General features: G+C 43.6%; 1 protein-coding gene across 1 annotated transcript in view; it reads left to right on the top strand.

Annotated features, from left to right (window-relative positions):
• p4ha3 (prolyl 4-hydroxylase, alpha polypeptide III) overlaps positions 1-13,287 on the top strand; it is a 74,460-nt gene that overhangs the window by 40,002 nt on the left and 21,171 nt on the right. Inside the window, exon 8 of the mRNA XM_080197552.1 lies at positions 12,693-12,757. Coding sequence (XP_080053678.1) covers positions 12,693-12,757 — 65 coding nt within the window. The remainder of the gene's footprint in view (positions 1-12,692; positions 12,758-13,287) is intronic.

Raw genomic sequence — 13,287 nt, 5'->3', positions numbered from 1 at the left:
ACACAGACAGTGGGAGAATGTGCAAACTCTGCATAGATAATGACCCAAGGCCGGAATTGAACCCAGATCTCTGGTGCTGTGAGGCAGCAGTGCTAGCCTCTATTACTGAGTCTTGGCAGCATGCAGCTCTGGAAAAATAGATCCTTCTCACTAATCACAGTGTTACTAGTGTGGGAGCAGCAATGAACTGTCTGTTCAATTTGCTCATTCTTGTGGTTGAATGTTAACATGAATGTTCAAATCCTTCAGTAATATTTTCCGACGCTGCATGTCTGGGCTTTCTCCAGAGTTTGGAGTGGCGCTGCACAGCCGTGAACATTCATACCTGTAGGCAAGAAATGTTACTGAGCGTTTCATAGGTATCTGTGGAATTTATACATGGCAAATATAATATGGCCACAAACATGTTTGATCTGGCTATTTAAAGGTCTGAATGGCCAGGCTTGTACCAGTGGTTTGGATGTGGAGATGCCGGCATTGGACTGGGGTAAACACATCTCACAACACCAGGTTAAAGTCCAACAGCTTTATTCGATAGCAAAAGCTAGTAGCTTTCGGGCCTCTGACCGTTCGTCAGGTGAGTGGAGAGTTCTGATCACAAACAGGGGGTGTAAAGACACACACTCAGTTTACAGAATACTGATTAGAATGCAAGTTTTTACAGCTAATCAAGTCTTAAAGGTGTATCTTTAATGCGAGTTTTTACAGCTAATCAAGTTTTAAAGGTGTATCTTTAATGCGAGTTTTTACAGCTAATCAAGTTTTAAAGGTGTATCTTTAATGCGAGTTTTTACAGCTAATCAAGTCTTAAAGATACACCTTTAAGACTTGATTAGCTGTAAAAACACACATTCTAATCAGTATTCTGGAAACTGAGTGTGTGTCTTTACATCCCCTGTTTGTGATCAGAACTCTCCACTCACCTGACGAAGAGTCAGAGGCCTGAAAGCCAGTGGTTTGGTACAGAGCTGTTTTAATGGCCCATATACCATACCACTTATTAAAATTCATTCATGGGACATGGGCATTGCTGACTGACAGCATTCATTGTCCATGCGGAGCTGCCCTTGTTCAGGGGGCTAACCACATTGCTGTGGAGTCACATGTAAAGAACAAAGAACAGACTGGTCATGTGGGACTATGGCAATTGAAACAGCTTCAATCTGTATGAGCAAAATCACCCCTCCCTCACATCTCGTTAAACTGAGAATCATACGATTCATCTTAAATTTAAGAATGTTAATCTTTCCTCAAGATCAATTTTTATTTATTAATTCATGGGATGTGAGCAACACTGATAATGCCAGCATTTAGGCTAGATCAGGTAAGGAGGCAGATTTCCTTCTCTAAAGGAGATTAGCGAACCAGATAGGTTTTCCCAACAACTGACAATAGTTTCATGTTCATCAGTAAACTTTTAATTCCATGTTTTTTTTATTGAATTCAAGTTCCACCATCTGCCATAGCGGGATTTGAACCCAGGTCCCCAGAACACTAACTAGGTTTACCTGGATTAGTAGTCTAGCAATAACACCATGAAGCCATCACCTCTCCCACAAACACTATTGGACTCTGGGAGGTGGATTCCACTCTGGAGTCCACACAAGGTCTGAATCATCAGTCTCTGTGAAGATATGGCAACAATTATGAAGCAGAATGAATTTGAAATATGCATGGTTTTGTGTTGAATTTATGCTGTTGTGAGGAGTACTGCCCACCCTAGTTGCCCTTGTTCATATGAAAGATGTTAGTTAAAATGGACAGAGGAACAGCACGAACTGGGCATTGGAGGAAGACACCAGGGTTAAAACTGTATTATGGATGCCATCACCAAGAAAGAATTTGCAGATTGGATGAATTTTAGCAAAACAGCCAATTGGCAGCCAATAGGAGATTCTGTTGCTAGTAACAACAGAGAAAACAAGCCATTGTTTTCACAGCTGCTCCGACATTGATAATGGAACAGTTCTACACAACAAAGCTCTGTGGGATGAGAGTCCATTTTGTGTCACAGCTGCTAGTTTACCATGGTTTACCAAGGGATTAGCTGCTCTGCCAATTTTCTGTCTGCAGTGTAAACCACTCAAACTTGAACCGTCATTGCCCTGTTAACAAAGATTTCTGTGATGAATGGTTTCCATTCAGCCTATTCAATCCCGCCACGGCATTTGGTGGAATTTGAATTCAATAAAAAAAGTGTGGAATTAAGAATCTACAGATAAACATGAGGCCATTGTTGGAAAAGCCCATTGATGGTGTGCACTGTTATTAAGAACAAATTCAACAGATTAGCCTTCTTTGCACTTTATCATCAGGACCTAATTTGCAGAGTAAGATGGGGCCTTGTGTGACCGCTCCGTTAACCCATTGTTCTCTACCTTCAAGCATGGCTCCATCGATGTATGGGCTCAATTGGTAACATTAACGCCTTCACGTTCAGAGGTTGTATTTTCAAGTCCTATGACTAGGACTTGTGCACAAAACTTTGGCAAATGTTGCAGATCTGAGAGGGTGCTGCATTGCTGGAGAAGGTGGTCTTTGGATATAAATGTTTCTGCCTTGACACTATTGGAAAAACAACAGAGAGTCTGTTCTATTTCAGCAGTATTTTGGCCACATTCCTTTCTCAGCCAACCTCGCCAAAAATAACCTAACTGGTCATTTGTCTGGATGCTGTTTATTGGGTCTTGCTGCTCAGTCAACAACCACTGCCCTTGCCAACAGCTTCTTGTGGTTGGCGCACTTTGAGGTGTTTCCGAGAGGTGCATTAAAGCGTTGTGCGGATGCAAGCCTTCCGTGGGCGGCAGAGTAACACCGTGGTTAGCACTGTTGCTTCATAGTGCCAGGGACCTGGATTAGATTCCCGACTTGGGTGACTGTGAGTAATTTACACATTCTTCCCGTGTGTTTGCATGGGCTTCCTCTGGGTGCTCTGGTTTCCTCCCACAGTCTGAAAGATGTGCTGGTTAGGCGCATTGGCCATGCTAAATTCTCCCTCTGTGTACCCGAACAAGTGCTGGAGTGTGGCAACTAGGGCAATTCCACTCTAACTTAATTGCAGTTTTAGTGTAAGCCTGCTTGTGACAAATAAATTAACTTGAATTCTTTCTTTCCTAGCTCATTTTCTTGCTTTTTCTTGGCACTTCATCAACAGCCATACACCTGAGGTGGAACAAGTTGGTCTTAGCTAAAGAAAATGAAAACAATTATGAAAATAATTTAACCTTCAAATCACACATAGTCATTTTTCAGACTTTTTTATTCAAGACCTTTTCAAAAATGGGCCTAAAATCTTCACCTTATTGCCAAGAATGTTCTATATTTAACAAATGCGGGACTTGCTGTCACTCCAAAGCTATGGACTACTTCCCAGATTTATTGCAACCTGATTTTGTAATTTATTTAATCACTAAGTCTCCTCAGGAAGCAAATTGCAGCAACTCTTGACATTGGTACATGTGTCTGGATGATCAGTCATTATACGGTGACTGGCTGGGAGACTGATTTTAGGCAGGTTAAGAGGTCATTTTTCACTTGAAGCCATTTCTTTGACACATAAACATTAAAATAAAGCAGGGAAAAAGAAAGAACTCCATTGAGCACATTGAACCATTCCCGCCTGTCGACCTGGGACAGATCAGACCAGCCAGCCATTAAATCACCCAATAGCTATTCCCCAAACTCTCTACCAACAAAGATAAATCAATAAAAAGGGTGTTCTATACCCTTATGAGGGTAATTAGTGATAGACGACAGATGCTGATCTTGCCAGCCATGCCTTCAGCCCATGGAAGGTTAAATAATGAGGAAAAAAATGAAATATCTCCCTGTAAATTGACTGGATGTGTTGAGAATGTCTTAGAAAGCTGATATTGTCCATCACAGCTGGAGGTGAGGCCTCACTAGATTCAGCACAAATCGCTCCCAAATCTTGTTAATAAACAAATCAGTGTCCTGTTCTAAACAAATCCACCTGAGACACAAGAGCAAGGTTTCTTCCTGAGAAATGTATGACGGGGTTTAGGTGTGGTGATGGAGATCCTGCCCAGCGGTTAGAGAACCAGTGGGAAATCCACGTCACCTTTCAATTGGAGGCCCAATGCAATTCTCAGATAAACAGGCAGTTATCTAGACAGCACTGGGCCTCCCATTGGACTAAGAGCTGGTGACTGCTGCTGGTAGGTAATACACAGGGACTTTCACCAGGGATCGTCACTGGATCCTGACAGAGAGGTAAGAACAGGGATGGGGCCGAATGTAAGGTAGCGACTGGCTTTCAGCAGCTCCACCCTGTTTTGTTGTGTGATAAGCGTTTAATCAGAGTTTTGGGGATTGTCTGGTCCCCTTAATATATGTTGCTCGAATCCATAGTCTCTTAAATGATGACTGTTTATTTATTGCATTACCACAAGCGTTTGAACCTTTGGATGTTCCTCCTTCCAAGTCTTCCTTACTTCTGTGATGTGTGATTTGACATCATTGGTGCATCAGCATCATGTATGCTTCTGATGTTAACCCTTTAAAGCCTCTTCCCATAGCCAGGTCCTTCAATCAGGCTTTGAGTGGAGCCTGGGGAGCCCTTGTTCCCTATTGCTTTCTCCATGACAATGCCTAGGCCAATCACATTCTATATGGATAACCAACCGGTGGCACCCTTTTCTCTTGTAGTATAAGTTGTGGTCATTTGAAATTTGGCATTCTTACATTTGTCCTGATGAGTGCAAGGGAAAAATTTTGGCATCATGTCTCTTTTGTCAGCAATATTCAAGAATCTATCTTTCCTCTGTCTTTCCAGCATGCTTTCTTTCTTTCTATGTGGTTAAGTACAGACGCAGAATAAAGTTTGCTCTATTCTCTACCCCAACAATATTCTTTAGCCCAGAAATCCGAGGACTGCCCTTAATCCACAGTGTGGCCACTTGCACTCTCCATTCCAGGAAGCCTTTTAAAGAAATGTAAAGTCCTCAAGATAAAGATTTCTGTAGGTTCAAGGTCAGAGATTGAAAATTCTGCCTGGGATTTGGGAATAGGGATGCAATGTATTCTGTTCCATTGATCCCTCCCTGGGGACAACCCCTCTGTGGAAAGCTCCTTTTCACATATGGACACCAAAGAGAGACGAGAAAATGAATGATTGCCTGCTAGATAACTCCAAACACTGACACACTTAAACTCGTTCGTCATGCCTCAACACAGATGCTCGCACAGTGTGAGCTGATCATTCTCTCGCTGACTCTCAGCTTTCAACACCTCTGTGATATTAATATAGTGCAGCTGGAGACAAAAGTTTTATCATTCAGCTTGTCTTTCACTCCCCGCCCCCTCCGTATTCCTGTCCATTGGTGATGATGTTTTGATGAACATTGAAAAATAGCGTCAAATTGCTTTATTGCAGCGCTTTTGATTTGATTTACTATTGTCACATGTACTAGGATACAGTGAAAAGTATTGTTTCTCGCATACTACACAGACAAAACATACCATTCATAGTTAACATAGGGGAGAAGGAAAGGAGAAAGTGTAAAATGGAGTGTTACAGTCATAGCTAGAGTGTAAAGAAAGGTCAGCTTAATGCGAGGTAGAGTCCATTCAAAGTCTGATGGCAGCAGGGGAAAAGTTGTTCTTGAATCAGTTGTTATGCAACCTCAGAATTTTGTATCTTTTTTCTGACAGAAGAAGAAGGAAGAGAGAATGTCCGGGGTGCATAGGGTCCGTGATTATGCTGGCTGCTTTGCCGAGGCAACGGGAAGTGTAGACAGAGTCAATAGATGGGAGGCTGGTTTGCGTGATGGGCTACGTTCTCAACCCTTTGTAGTTTCTTGCTGTCTTGGGCAGAGCAGGAGCCATACCAAGCTGTGATACAACCAGAAAGAATGCTTTCTATGGTGCATCTGTCAAAATTGGTGAGAGTCGTGGAGGACGTGCTGAATTTCCTTAGCCTTGTAAGAAAGTAGGTGTGTTTAAATCGATCCAATGGTTGCTTATTCCTTTTGGCCATATAGAGGAAGTAGGTGTGGCAGGAAAGGACTGGAGGGTAGAGGGTTGACATGAGATGGTTGGGCTGATGTTCAAAGCAAGTTAGGAACAAGGGCATTGAATGGCCATATTTTTGAAAAAACAGTCAAAACGTACGTTTCCCCACTGGCTCACATCACTGAAATGAAACAAATCAGATTCATTTTTTTGAGTACCAAGTATCTTCCTCAACTTCTGCACTTATGAACGGTGAGATATGACTTCCTGCCTCTGCAACAATTGCTGTGATTCTAGCTGAAAGTGGGCAGTGGATTTGATCAATATTTTCTCACCAGGTTATACAAGAAATCATCTGGTTAGAGACCAAAAAATACGTTAATACTTTATTGCAAAATTTTATGGCACTTTGTAGGTCTGTCTCTCGTAACCACTCAGTTTATAGCTGCACAATTGAGAAGGTGTGTTAAAACTGTAAATTGTCCACTTTGGACTGACTTAAGTTTAAGTTTATTTATTAGTGTCACAAATAGGCTTACATTAACACTGCAGGTAAGTTACTGTGAAAAATCTCCTTGCCACCACACTCCGATGCCTGCTCAGGTACACTGAGGGCGAATTTTGCATGACCAATCTGTCTAATCAGCTCATCTTTCAGACAGTGGGAGGAAACCAGAACACCCAGATGAAATCCACACAGACAGGGGGAGAATGTGCAGAGTCTGCTCAGACAGTGACACGAGCCAAAAATTGAACCTGTGTTCCTGGCACTGTGAGGCAGCAGTGCAAATGATATTAAAGATCAGTAATCTCATAAGAACATAAGAAACTAAGAATTAGGAGCAGGAGTGGGCCATCTGCCCCCTCGAGCCTGCTCTGCCATTCAGTAAGATCAGGGCTGATCTTTTTGTGGACTCAGCTCCACTTACCCGCCTGCTCACCATAACCCTAACTCCTTTACTGTTCAAAAATTTATCTCTCCTTGCCTTAAAAACAATTAATGAGGTAGCCTTAACTGCTTCACTGGGAATTCCACAGATTCACAACCCTTTGTGTGAAGAAGTTCCTCCTCAACTCAGTCCTAAATCTGCTCCCCCTTATTTCGAGGCCATGCCCCCTAGTTCTAGTTTCACCTACCAGTGGAAACAACTTCCTTGCTTCTATCTTATCTATTCTCTTCTTATATGTTTCTATAAGATCTCCCCTCATTCTTCTGAATTCTAATGGATATAGCCCCAGTCTACTCAGTCTCCTACTGAAGGCAGATGCCTTTTTGTGCAAGTTGTTGATTTAAGGTTCACTTTACTCTAATTTCCCTCCTTGCTGTTTTAAAGTGTTATCCACAACAACTTTTATTTAAAAGCTTTGAAAATGCCAATGCACTTCGTGGGATTGCAAAATCTGAGCTGCATAACAAGAAATTAGGACAGGTAACCGGTCAAAGGTAAGTTTTAGAGAGCACTTGGAAGGAGAAGGAAGAGGCAGAGAGAGGGAATTCCAGAGCTTAAGGCTCAGTCAACTGGTGGAGTGATTAAAATTGGGGATACTAAAGAGGCTGGAATTGGAGGAGTGCAAAGACCTTGGAGGATTTTGTTGCTGGAGGAGATCATTTAGTTAGCGGGATACGAGATAAGGATGAGAATTTTAAAATTGAGGCAAAGACATACTGGGAGGTCAGCGAGCACAGGGGTGATGGGTGATGGTGACTTGGTACGAGTTAGGATACAGACAACAGAGTTTCGGATGAGATCAAATTCTTGTTGGATGGAAGATGGCTTTTTTTCAGGGTGGAAGTGTTAATTACAAGGGGGCACGGATACAAGATGAGAGGGGGGGAAAGTTTAAGGGAAATGTGTGGGGGAAGTTTTTCCCACAGAGAGTGATGGATACCTGGAACGCGCTGCCAGAAGAGATGGTGGAAGCAGGCACATCAGCAACATTTAAGAGGCACCTGGATGGGTACATGAATAGGGAGGGAATAGAGGGATACTGTCCGAGTAAGGGAAGAAGGTATTTTCTTTAGTTTATTTATGGCATCATGATCAGCACGGGGCTTGAAGGGCCAAGGGGCCTGTTCTTCTGCTGTACTTTTCTTTGTTCTCTTTGTTCTATGGGAGGACTGCCAGGAGGACCTTGGTATAATCAAACCTACAGACACATGGCTGCTTCAGAGGCTCCTGTCAGGGATTTTCTGGCTTTATCAGATGCTTTATCTGCTGAGGGATAAACTGCTGCTGACACACAAATATTTGAAAACTATAACATAGGAACGTAGGAATTATGAGCAAAGTAGACAAATTCAACCCTCTGAGCCTGCTCCGTCATTCAATCAGATCATGGCTGATCTCTCTCTGGTCCCAAATCCACTTCCCCACCTGTTTCCCATTTCCCTTTTTCCCAATTTTACTAGAAATATGTCTATCTCCATCTTGAAACCATTCAACGATCCAGACTCCACGTACAAATCTGGTAAACTATTTCACAAGTTGATTTAACAAGGAACAGTAATATCCTTTTAAGAATTGTAACCGTGACCCTGCCCAAGTTGCCTCCTGTCTGAGCAATTGTTATGGAATCATAGAATCCCTACAGTGCAGAAAAAGTCCATTTGACCCAACAAGTCTACACCGACAACAATCCCACTCAGGCCCTATCCCCGTAATCCCATATATTTACACTGCTGATCTCTCTGATACTAAGGGGCAATTGGGCATGGCCAATCAACCTAACCCACACATCTTTGGACGATCTCAGAAAAAAAGTCACAAAATGTAAGTTAAAAGTTATAAATGGCAATTTGTCAGAAGTGATAGATGCCCTGCAGTAATAGTGAGAGAGGAGTTCAGCCAGCATTGAATAGTGGCAAATACAAGATTAATTACTAAGTGGTTGAGATCAAGATAATCTCGACCTGAGATAATGAAGAGAATATGCTTGGCGAAATGGTGTGCCTTGGGCCAGTAATTTAAAATAAATACTGAAAGTTATAATAAAGTTTGAAAAAAATACTTTCAATGCTGGGTATCTGGTAGAATGGTTTGCCAAGCCACTGCTGCAAGTATACCTGCATGTGAGATATGAAGATGGCAGGCACTGACCACCCACCACAGGAATCGTAGCAGGCAGGGGGGAGCGGATCATGGAAAGGATCCTTGTCCTCGGGTGGGATTTTCCGGTTTCAGGGCAAAGGCGGCCGGAAAATCTTGCCCTCAAAGTTTATTTGAAAGAACGCATTCCAAATTCCACCCACAGTCCAAAGATATGCAGGTTAGGTCGATTGCCCGTGCTAAATGACCCTTAGTGCCAGGGGGATTTGCAGGGTAAATATGTTGGATAATAGGGATAAGGACTGTCAGTGGGCAAATGGCCTCCTTCAGCACGGTAGGGATTCTATTCTATTCTCTTCATCCATCTTGGGTTAAATTTTCCTTTCCCACACACTGTGGGAGTTGTAGCAGGCAGGGCGACTAGTTTGATAGACCGGCAAAAAGTGCGTTGACTTTGTCCGGGTGTTTCTGGTTCCACGGTGTGCGGGACTGGGAATATCCCACCCCATGTCTGCTGCGTAATTTTGCGTTGTAACTAAAGAAAAACATTTGACTGGAGTGAATTGTGTTTTGTGAATCATGTCTGCTTTTTATCACTTCCAGACTCATTTCGTTTTCACTCTGCCTTGACATTTGGAACCCATTAAGCAAACCCACCACCCGGCCTTCAGAATGAGCTGGATGGTGCGCTAGGGTTCACACACTATCCAGTTCCCTTCGGAACTGATGAGCTAAAAGTTTCCTCACTCTGCTGACTGTCTCGGTGGGATGTGAAACATATCTTCACCGACTCAGACCAGTTCCCAGTAAGTGCTGTCCACGGAAGGAGCAATCTTCCCCCTGGCAGCATCAAAGCAGCTCACTCACTCACTTAATCACTCAATCACTCATTCACTCACTCAATACTCACTCACTCACTACTCACTCGCTCACTACTCACTCACTACTCACTCACTGACTACTCACTCACTACTCATTCACTACTCACTCACTCACTACTCACTCGCTTACTACTCATTCACTACTCACTCACTCACTACTCACTCACTCACGCACGCACTCACTCACTTACCCACTCACTCACTCACGCATGCACTCACTCACTCTCTCACTTACTCACTCACTCACTCACTACTCATTCACTCACTCACCTACTCACCACCTCACCCACTCACCCACTCACTTACCCACCCACTTACTTACTCACACACCCACTCACCTACTCACTCACTCACTTGTTAGCTGGGGCTGGAAAATAGATTTGTTCAACCAAATGCAAATCGGAGAGTTGATAAAAACTGGAGATTTGCATAGAGGGTTCTTATTCTAAACCCACCTGATTTGGGATTCTTTAAAATCCTGTAGGGGTCTCCAAAATGTAAAAGTATTCCATTTCACCTCCCTCTCCAAAACTGATATCCTTCATGAAATGTCACTGCAATGATTTTTCTGAGGCCAGTCTTCCATCACCAATCCCCATTTATTTACAGCACGTTCAAAATGCCATTCAGCAGCTACAGAGTACAGGTCAGCCCCGAGCCTTTCACCAGCCAGTCTGAGTGAAGCCAGCTGGTTTTAAACCCCACCCCCAGCTCTCCTTCCCTATTGGATGAGCTTCCATTCCACGAGACCCAGGGGGAGATCTATCTATTGATGATCCTCTGTGGCCATCATAACATTCCCCCCACCTCATGTTCGTGCTTTTCCCCCATCACTGCTATAGTGGGGGCCTTATCACTGCTTAGTGATCGGCCTGGGGAATATTGAAGGGAGGACAGGATCAGGGGATGTGAAGCGGATCAGAGACCTTCACTTCCTAAGGGAAGTGAACTGACTCTGATTCTTCTTGAGGTCTCGCTTCATTGAGGGCGCCAGTCTCTTCCACTTACAGAATCCCCGTCCTCCTCACCCAGAGGGTCAGACGTAGGAGCAGCTGCTATTCAAGACTTGACACTGGCAATGGTCATCCCTTTGGCTGGTAATGAGGCCTATATTGGCACATGCTGCCTACATCTGAGATGGTCCAGGTAGAGTTGTAGAGGTTTACAGCCTGGAAACAGGCCCTTCGGCCCAACTTGTCCATGGTGCCCTTTTTGTTACCACTAAGCTAGTCTCAATTGCCCCCATTTGGCCCATATCTCTCTATACCCATCTTGACCATGTGACTATCTAAATGCTTTTTAAAGGACCATCAGACCATAAGACATAACAGCAGATTTAGACCACTCGGCCCATTGAATCTGCTCTGCCATTCAATCATGGCTGATATTTCCTGACAATCTGGCCCTGCACTTGGGCCTTAGATGACATGGGCCCCATTTTCTCCATTATGATCCCAGGAATCCAACTGAGACCATCCCCAAAGTTGCTCACACGGACTGGGTCGCTGGTTTTGAACGTTCTTTCTGCAGAATTGTATCTATGATTCTGCTTTTCTTGATGACACCTCTCCACCAGGTTTGGCAAAAGTAAGCTTAATCTTGTCTAAAGCCTCAATCTTGTCCAAAGCAGCTTTTCCCTGCTGCCATCAGACTTTTGAATGGACCTACCACATATTAAGCTGATCTTTCTCTGTACCCTAGTTATGACTGTAAACTACATCCTGCACCCTCTCCTTTCCTTCTCCCCTATGTACTCTATGAACTGCATGTATCATGCACAAGAAACAATACTTTCACTCTACACCAATAAATGTGACAATATTAAATCAGTTTTGTCTGTGTGGAGTTTGCACATTCTCCCAGTGTCTGTGTGGGTTTCCTCCGGATTCTCTCACAGCTCAAAGATATGCGGGTTAGGTGGATTGGCCATGCTAAATTGCCCCTTAGTGTCAGGGGGACTGGCTAAGGTAAATGCATGGGGTTATGGGGATAGGGCCTGAGTGGGATTGTGGTCAGTGCAGACTCAATGGGCTGAATGGCCTGCTTCTGCACTCTATGATTCTATGAAATCAAATCAAATCAAAGGTGGGATTTTTAAACTGCCCGCTTTGGCACTCAGTAGCACCTCTGTTCACCTCTGTACTCTTTCCAAGGGTGATGGACCTAACTCCGGTTAGCATTCACCCCCTCAGACCATCTTTGTTGGCACCTTTACCCCAGACAGGTGGGCTGAGCCAGGGAATCTCCCAACTTACGCTATCTCCCTCTAGTCCCTCATCTCCTGCCAGATCTTCTCATCCCTGGTTACAATGCAGTGCTGACAAGATGCTGAAACCAGGACTCCCCGCTCCTGGCAGGAATAAGTTTGAAAAAAGGGGAAAGATCGGAATGTAAAGAATTCCATCCAGCAGTGCTCAGTGCCCATTTCTCCTCTGTAAAACATTGGAACATTCATTATGTTAAGGAAAGCATTTAAATCGAAGCAATTATTAATGTTCAGCTGTTACTTTTCTGTTCATTTTTTGTTGCGTTCCCAGTGCATTTACTGTGAAGGAATTAGTGGCTAAAGTAACAGGAACTGAACTCACATCTGAATTTCTTTCTCAAAATTGAGAACACAGACAAATGAAAAACTTTAAAGCAGAGTATGTTGATAATTAAATTATTTTTTAAACTCGCCACTTGTGTAGTTTGGATGCGGCGATGTGTTTGAGGTAATTGAAGACTATTCACGTTGATCCTTGCCTCAGCGAACATGAATACACTGACACTTGATTTCTTGGGTTGGCAGCTGCAGAGATCAGTGGTGGCCTCGGGGGAGAAGCAGGCTGCCGTGGAATATCGGATCAGTAAAAGGTAATCCCTCAATGATCTTCCGAGCGGCAACATAATTACCTATCAGCGGGTCAGTCTGGTCTTGCCATAACTCTGATTTCACTCTGATAGTTCAGCTTAGCCTTTGACTGAAAAGCCGTCTTCTTTAACTAAATTGTCATCCCAGCTGAAGGAATTTAAAAAAAAACCTTCTCAATTTCTTTTTCCACCAATTGTCTGAGGTCAGACTGAGTAACGAACACCACAGCAGTTCAATCCCATCGAGTCATCATGTCAAAAACTATCTTGGAAATGCTGTAACTCTTTCCCATATTTTTCCATTATTCATTACTTTCGCTGTCATGGAAAGTAGTTGAGGCCAAAACATTGAATGTTTTCAAGAAGAATTTGGGGCAGCACGGCGGCACAGTGGTTAGCACTGCTGTCTCACAGTGCCAGGGATCTGGGTTTGATTTCTGACTTGGGTCACTGTCTGTGTGGAGTCTGCATGTTCTCTGTGACAGTTTCCTCCGGGTGCTCTGGTCTCCTCCCACAGTCTGAAAGACGTGTAG

Source organism: Carcharhinus amblyrhynchos, chromosome 10 (assembly GCF_965287045.1).
Source record: "Carcharhinus amblyrhynchos chromosome 10, sCarAmb.v2.hapA, whole genome shotgun sequence".
Taxonomy (NCBI): domain Eukaryota; kingdom Metazoa; phylum Chordata; class Chondrichthyes; order Carcharhiniformes; family Carcharhinidae; genus Carcharhinus; species Carcharhinus amblyrhynchos.
Note: the sequence above shows the minus strand (reverse complement) of the source record. Positions and strands in the feature narration are given on the sequence as shown.